The sequence below is a fragment of the Cyprinus carpio genome, chromosome A20, assembly GCF_018340385.1.
Source record: "Cyprinus carpio isolate SPL01 chromosome A20, ASM1834038v1, whole genome shotgun sequence".
In the NCBI taxonomy this organism is placed as follows: domain Eukaryota; kingdom Metazoa; phylum Chordata; class Actinopteri; order Cypriniformes; family Cyprinidae; genus Cyprinus; species Cyprinus carpio.
In genome coordinates this window covers 24,926,271-24,942,592 of record NC_056591.1, presented here as the reverse complement: position 1 = coordinate 24,942,592, position 16,322 = coordinate 24,926,271, and the positions used below count along the sequence as shown (strand labels likewise).

Genomic DNA, 16,322 nt, shown 5'->3' with positions numbered 1-16,322 from the left:
TTCTTTCTTCTGCTGAGCTCAAAAGATATTTTTTTTTGTGTTGGTAACCAAACTGGTTAACGGTGGCCATTAACTTCCATAGTATTTTTTCCATACTACGTTACAAACTATCCAATTTAAACTGATTTGCAGGGGCATTTATTATTATATATTTATTTTTTATCTTTATAGACCTTATGTGTCAGAGAAACAAATGTGCAGCCATCTTTAGATTTCTGACTTTGAACTTCAGTTTTTGTGGTAGCTCTGTAGTATCACTGTTGAAGAGTAATTAACTGAAGTGGATTTACTTATTGTAGAGTTAATGGAAGTTATCATGAGCATTGTAACATTCAAAGCCGATGTCATAACAAATGTCAGTAGACCGGGATGTTTTTAAACAGAGTGGTTCATAAGTTTGTTGCCCGTGAATACACAGTGCTGAAAGGGGGCAGAGCTACATAAGGTCTTTAGGGGCGACTTTTCTAAACTTTATTAATGTATGCACCCCCTTTCATGTAAATTCTTAAATGTAATCAATAAATGCATTTAGAAGAACACACTATAAAACTGATTAAAATGACATATGGAATTCAACATATGACCAAAACTATTTTCTATTTTGTAGTTTTCTGAAGGCTCATAATTAGTGTTTCAAAAAAGTGTTTTTTTTTAAGAAAGAACAAAAGAAAGAAAGAAAGAAAGAAAGAAAGAAAAAGAAAGAAAGAACTGCACACACATAAACAAAAATATACTGCATACTTGCACAATACCAGCTGTAAGATGGTAAATCCAGTTAATTAGTATAGATACTGTCGTAAGTTACAAATGAATTTAGAGATAAGAGTTATGAATAATCCAAAGGTATTGAGTTACGCAAATGTGTTATATGAAAGGACAAAACAAAAATCATATGCAAACGAGGAATAGGACTGCATATGTGAGAACAAAGAAAGGTTGAAACACATCCTACGACAGGTAGAGAAATCAGAAATGTGACGACACCCATTCACTGCAGAGGATCCATTGTTGAGCAAGTGATGTAATGCTAAATCTCTCCAAATCTGTTCCAATGAACAAACAAACTCATCTATATCTTTGATGGCCTCAGGGTGAGTACTTTTTCAGCAATTTTTCATTTTTGAGTGAACTGTTTCTATGCTGCACAAGAACCAACTGAAGAAATAAATGTGAGATTTCAGATGAAAAACACAGCTTTAATTATGAATTTCCTCAGAGCATTTGTCTCATTCCTGCTGTGCACACAAACCATATGTGCAGAACCTCTTAGATATCTGAATCTCACAGCTTTTACATTTCCAGATGGATTTAAGTGTAATGAGCACTTAAACCTTCATTCAGAGAAATCAAAGAGATGCCCTTTACTTGAAAATGGCTCCAGACTTCATAATGCAGTATAGTAAATTATTATTATTATTACTTAAGGATGATACTCCCAGATTGTTTCATTCAAATTAATTAAGGTTAGGAAATTCTACTCTTGGCAAAAAACAAAAACAAAAAATAACTGTGATATCTGAAGCTTGCTGATTTGATTTGATTTGATTTGATTTGATTTGATTTGATTTGATTTGATTTGATTTGATTTGTGCAGAAGAATCAACTATACTTGTTTCTTTCAGTGTTTTCTGTTTGTGTAATCAAGCATGTTTTGTGAGGTTTGCATGATTGCAATTTATGGCTGTTGTACAGTGACAATAATTCACAAGTAACCCACACAACTCCAGTCCATCAGTTAATGTCTTGTGAAGCAAAAAGCTTTGTGTTTGTAATAAAAAAATAAAAAAATCATTAAAATGTTTCTAACTCTCATTCTGACACCCATTCACTACGGAGGATCCATTGGTGAGAAAGTAATGCTATATCTCTCATACTCTCTCAGTATATACATACTATTGTCATTCTAACTATCTATCTATCTATCTATCTATCTATCTATCTATCTATCTATCTATCTATCTATCTATCCATCCATAGCCGGACTGAAGTCATCATAAAGCCCCTCCTGCTGATGACTTCTCTGAAGCGGACTCTTGTAGTGATGTTCTATTAGACGCTGGATTGAGGGCGTCCAGCGCGCACCAGTATCTCTAATAGGGAGTTCTTCTGTTTTACTCGTTATTGAGCAAAGACAGCGGCACAGCTTCACCCTGTCGGTTTGTTATTGAGGTGCGGACTTCATTTAATCGCGTTCTTTATCTCTCTTGGACGTCAGATGTTTCTGACACCTGACAGCGGTGTGGATCAGCTGTAGCTTCTTTTTCCAGCGGAATTTCGCGGCGCGTATATTATCGGTAACTTTTTTCCGAATCGCAACGATCCATGTCGAGCGCGTTTATTTCGGGGAATTAACAACTTCTTGTCCTGCTGAAGATCTCACTTGTGATCATGGATATTTATTCCTCTAAACTATCACCCGCTGTGGATTATGTAGTTGGTGTGTTCCTGCTGCTCATTGGTAAGATTGAGTTACTAGATCTCTTTTGGAACTTTTTTTCCCTTACCGATTCTAGCGCGTAATGGTGAGTTTGTCTTTTTCCAAATGGGCTATTGAAACTCTCATCCAAACTACACTGAAAAAAGGGTAAGATCTAAAAAAAAGGCATTTTTTAAGAAAAAAAATCTTATCATCATTGAACCGACCTATACATTAATTTAAACTAACAAAAAACAGGTAGAAATAGTTATTAAGGTAACAATTGCAGGTTACCAATTTTAACAGTGTAAACCTCCTATATCATACTTTTTAGGTATACAAGAAAACAAACAGAAAACAAAAATCACATAGGCCTATAGGCCTATACGTTCAATTAAAAGTCAAATACATCATGAAGGTGGATTTATCAGGGTATTCCTTCCTTAATGTCAATTTGAGCCAAGTTGTCACATTTATTTTAAGCACTAATCCAAGTTTATGCAATTTATTAAATGAAATGTATATTGTCCAGAACAATCACGTCATATTTTTGTGTGTTACCTTTGAACTTGAACTTGAAATTTCTGGGTGTTCAAACTGATAAATATCTGCATTCTCTTATTCTCCCCATCATTCATTTCATTTACTCTTTTAGCATTTATATAAAGGATCTGAGAATCAAGGTGTCTTACTGTTTATATTTTAATGGTAGTTTCCTTTGTGACAACATTCTCCACTATATATGGTGTGTTCAGTGAACTTTCTTTGTTCTGGGCAGTAATCGTTGGTCATTTGCTCCTTTTTTTTTTTTTTTTTTTTTGGTAAAAAATATGCCAGATCACCTTGCCCTGGTCTCCCCTATACTATAAATAATATTGCACATAGAAAAGTTGTGAACAGTATATACATAGTGAGCAGTATAAATGGTACTGTAGCAGCAATGTACTATTTTAAAGTGGGAAGTGCAAGAGGCAGTGCCTTCTAACTACTACAGTATTGCACATATGTTCATGAATTGTCAGCAGTGTTCACTGTTATGTATACTGGACTGTATGTAAACAGTATACGTTGGCAGATAGTGTGGATATTGTGAGTTCAGGTTTGATTGAGAGCATTCACAGCTCTGGGGAAAAAACTATTAAATCTGGTTGTGCGAGCATAAATGGCTTTATGACGCCTGCCAGATGGCAGCAGTTCAAAGAGGTGATGGCTTGGATGTATGAAGTCCTTTACAGATGTTAGTTGCCTTCCTAAGACACCGTGTTCTGTATATGTCCTCCAGCACTGGGAGTTGAGTCCCAATGATCCTTTGTGCGCTGGAGAAAACACGCTGAAGCACTCTCCTGTCTGCTCCAGTGCAGCTGAGATACCACGCTAAGATACAGTTTTGATGCTCTCTGTAGAGCAGGGCTAAAAGGTTGCCAGCAGTTCTTGTGGTAGTCTGGCTTTTTTCATTGTTCTCAGGAAATACTTGCAGTGTTTAGTGGTCCAGGAAAGGTCCTCTGTGATCTGAACCCCTAGAAAATGGATGCTGGGAACCCTCTCTACCCTCTCTCCACTGATGAAGACCGAAGCATAATTTTGATTCTGGGATCTCCTGAAGTCAGTGATGAGCTCCTTGGTCTTCCCAGTACTCACAGACAGGTTATTCCTCAAACACCAGTCCTATAGGTTCTGTATCTCCGCTCTATAGACTAATTGTCCATGATCAGCCCCACTAAAGTTGTGTCATCCGCAAACTTTACTATGGTGTTAGTGTCAGATGCAGAAACAGAGTTGTGGGTGAAGAGGGAGAACAGGATTGGACTGAGCACATACCCCTGTGGTGTACCTGTGCTCAGAGTGATGGTGGACGATGTGTAGGGGCCCAGTCTTTTGGAGTGTTCTGATCATTTTGCACGGGATGACAGTGTTGAATAAATGTAGGCATCCTCTCATTCTCTCCCATTCTTTTTCATCAACAGTATTCATTCATTTCAATCACCCATTTAGTATTTATATTGAAAATTTGAGAGTTGTGTCATGGATTTCAAGGTACAGTAATATGAGTATATAAAGTTGTAAAGAGACCAGGCTTATTTTAGCTGATCAGTAGATAGGTTTAACTGTGAAACATGCAGTTGTGCCAGAGGCAAGAGAAAATCATGTTTGTCTGAGGATAGAGTAATCATTATTACTCCAAGGATGAAGAGACTGAAACTGGGTCTCTATTATCTTTGCACAACCACTGTTGACATTCTCTTCTGAAAGACAAAGCATATCCTTTGAGACCTCCAGGTCACCAGAACAGATAGCATGTGCCACTCAAGTCTTTTCTAATTTTCTATGCTTCAGAGTCCAATTTTACTTTATAGAATCGTGTTGTAAATGGCACAGTGAGACATGGAATATACATAGAAATCCCTCTTTAAAGTATTCATACTGATGTAGCTTTTCATTTAGTTGCTTTGAGAAATGGTCTTTGCAACTGGAGACATTTATTCTCCTCAATACGTTCCACTCCAAACTGCAAGTGCTTGATAAACCTTTGATGCAGTTGGCAGGAGGAGCATTGAACCTATTTAGAAGCTAAGGTTAATGGTTAAAGCTGATAGATTATGATTTATACACAAATCATAAGGCTCTGCAGAATGAAGGACCTCTGTTCCCTATAGACTGTTTATTCCTTGCACAGTGAGATGTTATTAATTTTAGAAGAGCAGATATAGGTATTGTTTCATTTAGAGACAAATGCCTCTGTTTCCTGCTGCAGGGAGATGGTATAGATTCACTTGTAATGCTTTCAATCATAAGACTACAGATGGCTTGTATTAAATGTAATCCACATATCCAGCAGACAACCTGGATGAAGGATTTGCAGTGCAGCACAGATCAAACCTGATAATGCTAGTATAATGTAACATTCAACAACTTAAAATAGTGTCTCTTTCATTTAGTCATGTAAGATGATACAGTATATGGGTTTGGAATTGAAACCAACCTAAAACTTGCTTACGACTGGAAATTTCTCATGAGATTGTGCAAGGTGTGTAGTCAGCAATGAAAATTAGATTTTTATTACATTACAGTAATCTTAAGTGATGTGACATTCAGCCAAGTATGGTGACCCATACTCAGAATTCGTGCTCTGCATTTAACCCATCCGAAGTGCACACACACAGAGCAGTGAACACACACACACACTGTGAACACACACCCGGAGCAGTGGGCAGCCATTTTATGCTGCGGTGCCCGGGGAGCAGTTGGGGGTTCGATGCCTTGCTCAAGGGCACCTCAGACATGGTATTGAAGGTGGAGAGAGAACTGTACATGCACTCCCCCCACCCACAATTCCTGCTGGCCTGAGACTCTAACTCACAACCCTTCGATTGGGAGTCCGACTCTCTAACCATTAGGCCATGACTTCCCTAATGAGAATCAGTGAGGAAATGCCCCAAAAAAAGTATAATTAAAAAATTATTAATGATTAAAATTCCAATAGGCTATTCGTTTCTTTAAGCTTAATATAAATTATTTTCTTTTATTTTTGGTGTGAAATATGTTCCTGACAAGTTATGTGACATTCACTCCATTAGATCTTGATTGATTGTTGTGTAAAACATATTCTAATTTGTCCTTATAGCGACCAAACGTGCCATTTTCCCAGGACACGTCCTGGCCAGGATTTCTATATTGCCTAAAATATCCAGGTTTTGGCTTTGGTTTCTTGTTTTCATACTTAATGAAGATAATGATCATTTGATCAATAACATGCAGACATTGTACGTAATCAACCAATCATTGTGCGTGAGAAATTGGATGGAAATTGGTCAAAATGATGCAAATACGTGTACATATTAGTGTTTAACTTGAAGCAGCACTGAGCATACCAATCGGTGTATGACATCAAAGTACCGTGAGAGTGATTCAAAAGCACAATAAGTCGTCTTCTCTCTAGAGCTCTCACGGTACTTTGTCATACAACAATTGATCTGCCCAGCGCAAACAAAGCCAAAATGTGGATATTTTAGGCAATATAGAAATCCTGGCCAGGACGTGTCCTGGGAAAATAGCACGTTTGGTCACCCTGTTATAGCTTCAACTGTTGTGTTGCTAGTAACCTTAAAATACTGTATATATGTCTTAAATGCAATATAAGTTGTTCATATAAAGTGTCTGCTTAATGCATACAATAAATGTAAGTCTCACAGCTATTATACACTGCTAAAATGCAGTCTAAAGCTCCAGTTTGGTTATGAATGGACTATTGTCATTTGGTGAAGAAGCATCTCAACAGCTCTGTGTGAAACAGCACATCGCTGAAGGGCAAAACTAGAAGGTTAAGGAGGAGGCAAGATGACAGGCTACTGAGATAAAAGTGAGGCAGAGACACAAAGAAAGGACAGCAGAGACTGTTTGAAGATGGGGTTAAGACTACTGGAAGAATTTGACTTTGGGATTTGATCCAAACATTTGCTCCAAACAAAACACTATATAATACAATCTGCAGATTAAAAGGAGATTAATAATGCCAAAAACACGCAATATGGATTGAAAAAAATTAACCTTGAATGCAATGCATGTCACTTTGGATAAAAGCATCTGCCAAATGCATGCAATGGACAATATACATTCATATAAACATTTAAAAATCTAAATAAAATTAATGTAAAGATATTATACAGCTTTAATTTTCTATAGAAGGATAGTGTCAGACAGTCAATATCACAAAATCAAAACACAGTATCACATTTTAAATTCAATTTTAGTTAATACATGGATTAAAGTCAATTTAAAAAAACAAAAATATGTGAGAATAATGAGATGATAAGACATGACTACTACACTGGAAAATGCTTGCACAAAATATTTGAGCACACAGTGCAGATGCTGACTAATCAGAATCGAGAATTACAAATATAATTATTTAGTTATACAAAACGGAATGGGTAATTGCTACAAATACATTATCATTCAAAAGTTCAGGGTCAGTAATTAGGTTTTTTTTTTTTTTTTTTTTTTTTTTTTTTTTTTAAGAAATTAAAACTTTTACTCTGTAAAAAAAATCCTGGTCTTCTTAACTTTCTAAGAACCCTGAAAAAAAATTCATCAATACAAAATAAACAAATAAATAAATAAAAAATAACGTAAAATGCATCAGCTTCCATAAACTTTTTAAGCAGCACAACAGTTTTCAACATTAATAATAATGTTTCTTAAGCACCTAATTAGCATCTTAAAACGATTTCTGGAGGATCATGTGACACTGAAGATTAGAGTAATGATGCTGAAAATTCAGTGTTACCATCACAGGAATACACACCTAATTCTTTGTATGTCTTCTTTTTTATCTTTCACATGCAGCAATTCTTTCAATTGTGGGGAATTTGATGGTTCTTGTGATGGCATACAAGCGGTCGAACCACATGAAGCCCCCTGAGCTTCTGAGTGTGAATCTCGCTGTGACAGATATGGGAGCCGCTGTCACCATGTACCCGCTGGCTGTAGCCTCAGCGTGGAACCACCATTGGATAGGGGGAGACATCACCTGTGTGTACTACGGCCTGATGGGATTTTTCTTTGGAGCAGCTAGCATTATGACCCTAACAATTATGGCTATTGTTCGCTTCATCGTGTCTTTAACGCTCCAGTCACCCAGTGAGTTCCTCTGGGCTTTATCCTTGGACCTATTTCTATTCTGACTCCTGCATGGATTTCTAATGAGTGGTACAACCTCAGCGCTCCGGAGATAACATGGAACTGCCTTTTCTTACCATATTAATAATCTGTTTAGAATTACAATGATGTGTGTTTCAGAATAGTAGTAGTTAAAGGGATACTCCACCCCAAAATTAAAAATGTCATTAATCACTTAACCTCATGTCGTTCCAAACCCGTAAAAGCTTCCTTCATCTTTGGAACACAATTTAAGATATTTTGGATGAAAACCAGGAGGCTTGTGACTGTCCCATAGACTGCCAAGTAAATTACACTGTCAAGGTCCAGAAAAGTATGAAAAGCATTGTCAGAATAGTTCATCTGCCATCAGTGGTTCAACCGTAACATTATGAAGCGATGAGAATACTTTTTGTAGGCAAAGAAAACAAAAATAACGACTTTATTCAACAATTTGTCTCCCCTGTGTCTCTCCGCGTCACCGTAGCGCCATTTTGGAGAATATGAGCTGAACGCAGGCTGTGTAAATCACAGGACACTCTTCTGTGTCAGCCGTGCCACACTAATGTGCTGTTTTCTTTCAAATCAAAGCGTAAATAAACATAGAAATGCTCCAGGGCATCCAAGATGTAGGTGACTTTGTTCCTTCATTAGAACACAAACAAAGATTTTGAATTCAAACCTTTGTAGTCTGTCAGTCATATAATGAAAGTGGATGGGAATCACAGCTTTGGGAGTCCAAAAACGAACACAAACAAAACCAAATTAAACACTGCGGCTTGTGACGATACATTGATTTGTCACCTACATCTTGGATGCCCTGGGGGTAAGCAGATAAACATCAAATTTTCATTTTTGGGTAAAATATTCCTTTAAGTAGGCCTGTTAAGTTAAACAACTACCCAGAACCCATAAAAAACATATAGCAATGCCATAGCAACCAACCAGAGGACTTTAGGAACACAGTGGCTAATTCTGCATGAGCAAGCACTACTCATGTTTTCATAAAAGGAAACAATCTATTAGTCATGTTTGTGTTCATTTAGTGCCAAATGTTTGTTTGTGCATCTATAATCTGAAAAAGCACACAATCCCTGGTTTTCTGGGAAAAGACCACCTATATTGTGCTACAGAGGAAGTAAGTTTTAAGCTTTAACCAAGTTTTGCAATTATTCCCTTACAAAGGTAAATGTCAGAGCATCTACAATAAAATTATCTAGAGTATCTATAAAAAAGTAATTAAATTAAATTAAAAATGGGGAAATACTGAATCATAGAAAACATTTTTTATAAGAAAATTCAATGTGGATCATCTGACCAAATGTAATCAAATAAAAAAAATATACTCATCACAAAAATTATTGTTAAATTACTCATGGCCTTACTTTTTAAATACTTTGGTAAAATATACATTTGAATAAAATTAGAAAAAATAATTTAATTATTTACATTGTTTAACACCGTAGCCTCAGCCAACCCAAATGGGTTCATTCATTTACTCCTTTTTAAATAAGAAAGAGGGACACAAATTGTCATATAAAACCAGATCATTTTTTAATTATTCTTAAGCAAAGGCAATAAAATGCAAAACAAATTGTAAAAACCTGCTTTTGCATTTAAATCCCCTTTTCTTACCTTTAACTGTTTCTGTCCACAGAAGAGAAAATCAGCAAAAGGAACGCAAAGATCCTTGTGGCGACCACTTGGCTGTACGCACTGCTCTGGGCTCTTTTTCCTTTGATTGGCTGGGGAAAATATGGCCCGGAGTCCTTTGGCCTGTCTTGTACTTTGGCCTGGAGGGACATGAAGGAACATAGCCAGTCTTTTGTCATCACCATCTTCCTCATGAACCTCATCCTCCCAGCCATCATCATCATCTCGTGCTACTCTGCTATCGCTGTGAAACTATACATCACCTACAAGTCTATGGACGACAGCAACCGCATACCTAACATGATAAAGATGCAGCGGCGGCTCATGGTGGTGAGTTTTCTTTCTAGTTGATGCTTTTATCCTCAATAACTCACACAAGATGTGTACAAAACAGCAATACTGATGCAGATGCAGTTATCAGAGTTATTTTAACTAGTTATGGTTTGGTTACAGTGGTAACCACTTCTTTAAATATTTATTCACCTAGTAAAAATATATTTACATTTTAAATAAAAATTGCACATAAAGACAAGAATCCCTACTGACCAACCTGGACTAAGGAATATAGCTCACTGAAAAATCTAAATTCTGTCATTTGAGAATGAATAAATTTAGCATTAGATCACTTGCTCACCATTGGATCCTTTGCAGTGAATGGGTGCCGTCAGAATGAGAGTCCAAACAGCTGATAAAAACATCACAATTATCCTCAAGTAATCCACACCACTCCAGTCCATCAGTTAACATCTTGTGAATCAAAAAGCTGCATATTTGTAGTTTTACATGTGTATAGAACGTACACCAAAAATCATCTGCCCAAAACAGATCTGAGCTTGTTATTCTTTGCTTTTGCAGATAGCTGTGTTGATCAGCATTGGGTTTGTTGGCTGCTGGGCACCGTATGGCATCATCAGCCTGTGGTCCGTCTACCGGCCCAGTGACTCAATCCCTCCTGAAGTCAGCATGCTACCTTGTCTGTTTGCCAAGTCGTCCACTGTATACAACCCGTTCATCTATTATATCTTTAGCAAGGCCTTTAAACAAGAAGTCAACCAGTTGGGCCGCCTCTGTGGGAGATCCAACATCTGCTGTACTTCTGATGCCAGAAACAGCCCGGAGAATACAATCTACCTGGTGTGTGACATGAACAAGTCCAAATCTGGAGCAGAGGAACAAACAATCGAGAACAACAGGGAGAATGAGACTCAACTGACCGAATCAGTAGGATCTGTGATTTACACTCTTAAGAGTGAATCTGTACAGAACACTGATTAGTGGAAACTTATGAGCTATTTTTGACTGGTTAAATATATATAGTAATTGTACAGTACTGTTGTGTTTGTACTTACTAGTTTTATTGTACATTTTTACTAATTAATTTACTACAGACTTGCTTTCCGCTCCCTGATATCTTTATATAGATTATATATATTACATATAATATCTATAGATCAGTGTTACCGCAGTGTGTCAAATCAATACACCAATTCCAACAGCACAACTAGCGCAGAACTTTGTTGTAGGATATACAGGTTGTTTCCCACCATTAATGAGAGTGTTTGCGCTGGTTCACCCTGCAGGCGCTGTCTGTCTGTGAAGCACATGATATCCTGTTATGAAAAGAACTTTTTATTCTGAACAATACCTGGGGAGGAACATAAAAATAAAGCTCTGGAGAAAAATTATGAGACCATTGCAAAATGATCAGATTCTCTGGTTTTACTATTTTTATCATAGGTATGTGTTTGAGTAAAATTGACATTTTTGTATTATTCTATGAACTGTTGAAAACATTTCTCCCAAATTACAAATAAAATTTGTCATTTAGTGCATTTATTTGCAGAAAATGACAACTGGTCAAAATAACAGACCTCAAATAATGCAAAGAAAACAACTTCATATTCATGTTCATTCGGCTTTATTTGATGGCTAGTGACCATCCATCTTCCTCTAGATCCCATTCCAGAGGTTTTCGATGGGGTTCAGGTCTTGAGATTGGGCTGGCCATGACAGGATCTCGATCTGGTGGTCCTCCATGTACACCTTGATTGTCCTGCTGGAAAATCCAATCCTCAAGCAGAAGAAAGCTAGTTTTCTTCCAGGACAACCTTGTACATGGCTTGATTCATGTACCTTTCAAAAAGATGAATGTGCCCCATTCCAGCCTTGCTGAAGCACCCCCAGATCATTACCGATCCTCCAACAAATTTCACAGTGGGTGCGAGACACTGTGGTTTGTAGGCCTCTCCAGGTCTCCATCAAACCATTAGACGACCGGGTGTTCAGCAAAGCTGAAAATTGGACTCATCTGAGACGGTTCAATCCTTATGGCCTCAGATTCGAGATGAACACGTATAATCGATACAGTTGTTAAACGCAGTGAAACATCCCAGTTGGAGCGCTTTGTCCTATCAGATCAAGTCTTTCTATGTAAATATACTCACTGCACTGAAAAATGTTCACCAAATCCTTTCCCAATAAACAGTACATCATGGAATATTGTTGCTGTTGTTTTTCCTGATATAACAACAATCACTGGCACTTAAAAAAGAGCAATGCTGTCTGATTTATTTAGACTGGATTTCAGCCACAGATGAAGTGACCAGAGATTGATACTGTTTGTGTTCGGTGGAACCTTGTGAAATTTACAAGACAGACTTCTATTAGAATTCCTCAAAACAGAGCTTACAGAGAAAACAGCTTGAATTTAGCCACTTTTCGACAGCAAGAAGACAGTATAAAAACTTTAAGCGCAAAGCTTATGAGTGACAATATATATATATATATATATGTTCTATAGGTATATTGAAAGAAGTTGTTGAATGAACAAAACTGCTATTAATCAGCAATATCACAAAATATCAAACATTACCAATGTTGTGCTGTTTTCATGCCAAAGATGATGTTACTTCATGTAGAAAAAATAAACAATATAATGAACTGTTTTTGTTAGGACTGTATAGAAGACTTACAGGATGGAAAGTAATAGAACCCCCTAAACTGTGTTACAAAAGGTTTTTTTTTTTTTCTTCACTAATGACAAATAACTTTTTTTTTTTTTTTGGTTTGTTTTGAAGCATTTAAGTTTGCACATGATCCAGGCTCATTACATTTTACCGTGTGAACAAATGCAGATATTGCTCTGGGGATATTAAGCTATAAACAGATATTATTTAGAAGTATTTTTGGCTAGTGCTGGTGATACAGGTAAGAAAATCTGTGTCATTATAACATATTGCAAGCAAACCAGCTTTTAATGCTTGTTTTTATTTTTATTATTATTTACATTATTATTTTTTTCTTAATTTAAATAGAAAATTGGGTGTGTACGCTCATGCACTCACCACTGCACCACAGATCCGACCTAATGCTGGATTTCTGATATTTTCATGGCTAGAAAGTACTTCACATTCAAAACCAAGCAGCAGGGTACAATCATTTTGCATTATATTATCAAAATAAAATCGAAATCAAGATCTAAAGCTTAACAAAGAAAGAGGTGGGCAAACTTTGCTTTGTCCTGGTTTTGTTTAGGTCTCAATCTTGTGTGACCAGTTTGTGTTTACATGACAAAGCAGGAATTTGAGATATACAGGTATAACAGTCTCACCAGTTGGTTCTCTCTTAGCATGTGGTTAATAAATTGCAAAAACCTTATACAACCAGAATAAAAACAGCATGCTCTCCCCTTCTGTTCCTACTGCAAAAATCCTGAGTGTTTCAGATTGAAGTGTCTGATGCTGGCTCACTGCATTGGCATCAGAGAAAATGGATGTCCAAAGCTAATGATGTCAAGGGGAAATGTAATATATTCTGAATAGTCCTCAAAGTTTCCGATTAGTTTTGTACAATAAATATATAAATAATATGTTTATATATGTATTGCTTCCTTTCTCCTTTGTCTATAGCTACACTCCAAGTACCATGAATGAAAAAAAATTTCACTTCAGTGACCTGGATCTGTCTGTGCAATGCCACGACAGAGTTCACACCACTAATTCTCATCTTCCTAATGTTGTATGATGTACACACACACTGATGTAACACATCACACCACATTGACACACACACATACACACACACACACACACACACATATTGGTCATCTCAAACAAAGGTCCCCAGATCTTTTTTTTCCCAATTGTGAAATAAATACATGAATGAAGAAAAATATTAAATGTAATAGATTAATATTTACTGATTAATCCACTATTTTGTCAAATAATTACAATTTAATTAAATTTTCACCAGCAATTTGGAGCCAGATTACAAGTTGGAAAAATGATGGCAGCATCATGATTTTATTTTTTTACAGAGATTGGTAGGTCTATAAGTGAATGGTATCTTTATTTTTAAGGTCCTCTATGGTTCATTTCCAGAGATATGGGGATTTCAGTCTGCCTCCACGAGTAAACTGTTAAACTGTACACATTTTCAATGGTGAAAAAAACAAATGAGGGTCACAGCAAATAATGTTGAAACTAGAAATGTATCTTGTTTCCATAACAATTCCAGAGAACATAACCTGTCTGAGAGCCAAAAATATTATTTTTCCAAAGTTTGTGTGACTGTAACTCAGGAAGTATTAAAGATACCTCAATATCTTTTTAGATTCTGGGTTTTAACAAACTTTTCTTTTGGTATCTTGATTTTTAGAGCCCCAGTGACACGGGGATCTCAATGTGGCACATATATATAAACACTTTTCACCTTTTCTTGGTTCTAAATGTGTATCATATGGACACAGGGATGCTGGGAACTGTCAAACAATGACACATGCTCAAAAAAATAAAAATAAATAAATAAATGTTAATGAAGCAACATGCCATTAAGCATTATGACGTCCACTGAAAAAATTAATGTAGATTTACATGGAAATATTAAGGTCAACACTTCCCTCACTGTACGTCACATCTTACAAAAGAGTAGTAACCTATAATAAAGAACTGCATCAAACCAATATCTCATTACCCCGCCCCATACTGTAAGTTGAAACTTTCAATAAGATCTGCATGGATAATTTGAATGATTAATCTCTGCCGCAGCATCCATCACCCCATGATCTGTGCATTACCATGACAATCAGAGCTTACGCCGGTGAAGATGACCCTCACTCACATGTGCTCACCTCAAGCCATCACTCTTCCACAGATAACAGGTTTATTCAGCTAAAATGACTCACCATTGGGGACTCGACTAATGGCCGGTCCTGAAAGCACTCATAATCCCCTCTGAAAGCCTTTCAAAGGCTTGATTCTTAGAACTGCGGTTTTCTTGAAGATGAATTTTAACACTGGGTTGGCTTTACAACCTTAAGGTTTGACAATTAAATATCAAAGTGCTATGGGTTTTTTTTTCTGACATTTTGGTTTTTTAAATTTCACTTGGATGTTATAGTAAATACAGCTTGATAAAACAAAAACTGTGCGTGTTCATTTCAGGCTGCAATGCAACAAAATGTGATTATTTTAAAGGGGATAATTCGTTTCAATACCCACTGTATATTCATAATTGACTGAAAGCAATCTGTTCTGTATGAATAACAAACAAAACGGTTACATTTGTGCAACATTTAGAAATGAAAATCTCATATTTATGCAATTTTATATAAGGTAATGAATTCTAAAAAAAAAAAAAACAAGTCTAAAAATAAAATTACAATCTAAAAATAAGGTTTATACACAAACACACTATGAAAAAGGCACAAAAACATTTGCTGAATGTTATTCTAATGTCAGACAGGGAACATTTCATCCACATATTACATGTTCACAAACTGAAAAGATGAAAACATTTGAAAATATTTTTAAACTGTTGCATAAACCTGTCAACAACATAAACAGGCCCACAGCAGGAGTGACTATCCTGGCGGCTTCGGCAAAGCTCACAGCTCATGAGACATGAACAAAACGTCAGACTGAATCATATTTCCTGTCTTACTTCTTTTGCTCTTGTTTGGAAAAATCAAGTTAGAGGCATGTTTTTTTTGAAGGGGACGCACATGGGGGCTAAACATGCTGGCAGGTTGTCATTATCACGAGGAACTTGTGAAGTGCCTGCTGAGATTTGCTCTCGGTTAGGATGATGGACACCAAAGTGTGAACTTCCTTTCAAAAAAGAAATTAGTGAACTTACCAGCATAAAGTCACTTGTTTTTTTAAAGGAATAGTTCACCCAAAAATTAAAATTTTCTGAAGATTTACTCACCCTCAGTCCATCCAGGATGTAGATGAGTTTGTTTCTTCATTGGATCATTCATTATATCACTTGCTCATCAATGGATGCTCTGCAGTGAATGGGTGCCATCAGAATGAGAGTCCTATCAGCTGATAAAAACATCACAATAATCCACAAGTAATCCACACTCCAGTCCATCAGTTAATTGGTGAGCAAGTGATGAATTCCTTAATTTTTTGGAAGGCCTGTGACTTAATACATTTTTAGCAGATTTTCATTTTTTGGGGGAATTAATCCTTTAACTGAGAATCCTTCACATGAACATTGTTATACTCGAAGCAGGGTTTACGAGTGCATCACAAAACATTAACATAATAAAATCAGGCAAAAGGCGGTCACAGGAAGCAGATGAGCCCGCTCA

General features: G+C 36.5%; 1 protein-coding gene across 1 annotated transcript; it reads left to right on the top strand.

The window, feature by feature from the left end:
- Window positions 1-2,061: 2,061 nt before the first annotated feature.
- On the top strand, window positions 2,062-12,221 carry LOC109069406 (opsin-5-like). The gene is made up of 4 exons (XM_019086045.2): window positions 2,062-2,458; window positions 7,760-8,053; window positions 9,729-10,054; window positions 10,580-12,221. The coding sequence occupies exons 1-4, from the start codon at window positions 2,389-2,391 to the stop codon at window positions 10,997-10,999; spliced, it is 1,110 nt and encodes a 369-aa protein (XP_018941590.2). The 5' UTR covers window positions 2,062-2,388; the 3' UTR covers window positions 11,000-12,221.
- The last annotated feature ends 4,101 nt before the right edge of the window (window positions 12,222-16,322 follow it).

Bases quoted from the DNA above. Each gene is read 5' to 3' on its own strand.
- LOC109069406 (XM_019086045.2), top strand. From the start codon at position 2,389: ATGGATATTTATTCCTCTAAACTATCACCCGCTGTGGATTATGTAGTT. The intron at 2,459-7,759 runs GTAAGATTGAGT...TTTCACATGCAG, and splicing joins TGTGTTCCTGCTGCTCATTG to CAATTCTTTCAATTGTGGGG. The intron at 10,055-10,579 runs GTGAGTTTTCTT...TTGCTTTTGCAG, and splicing joins TGCAGCGGCGGCTCATGGTG to ATAGCTGTGTTGATCAGCAT.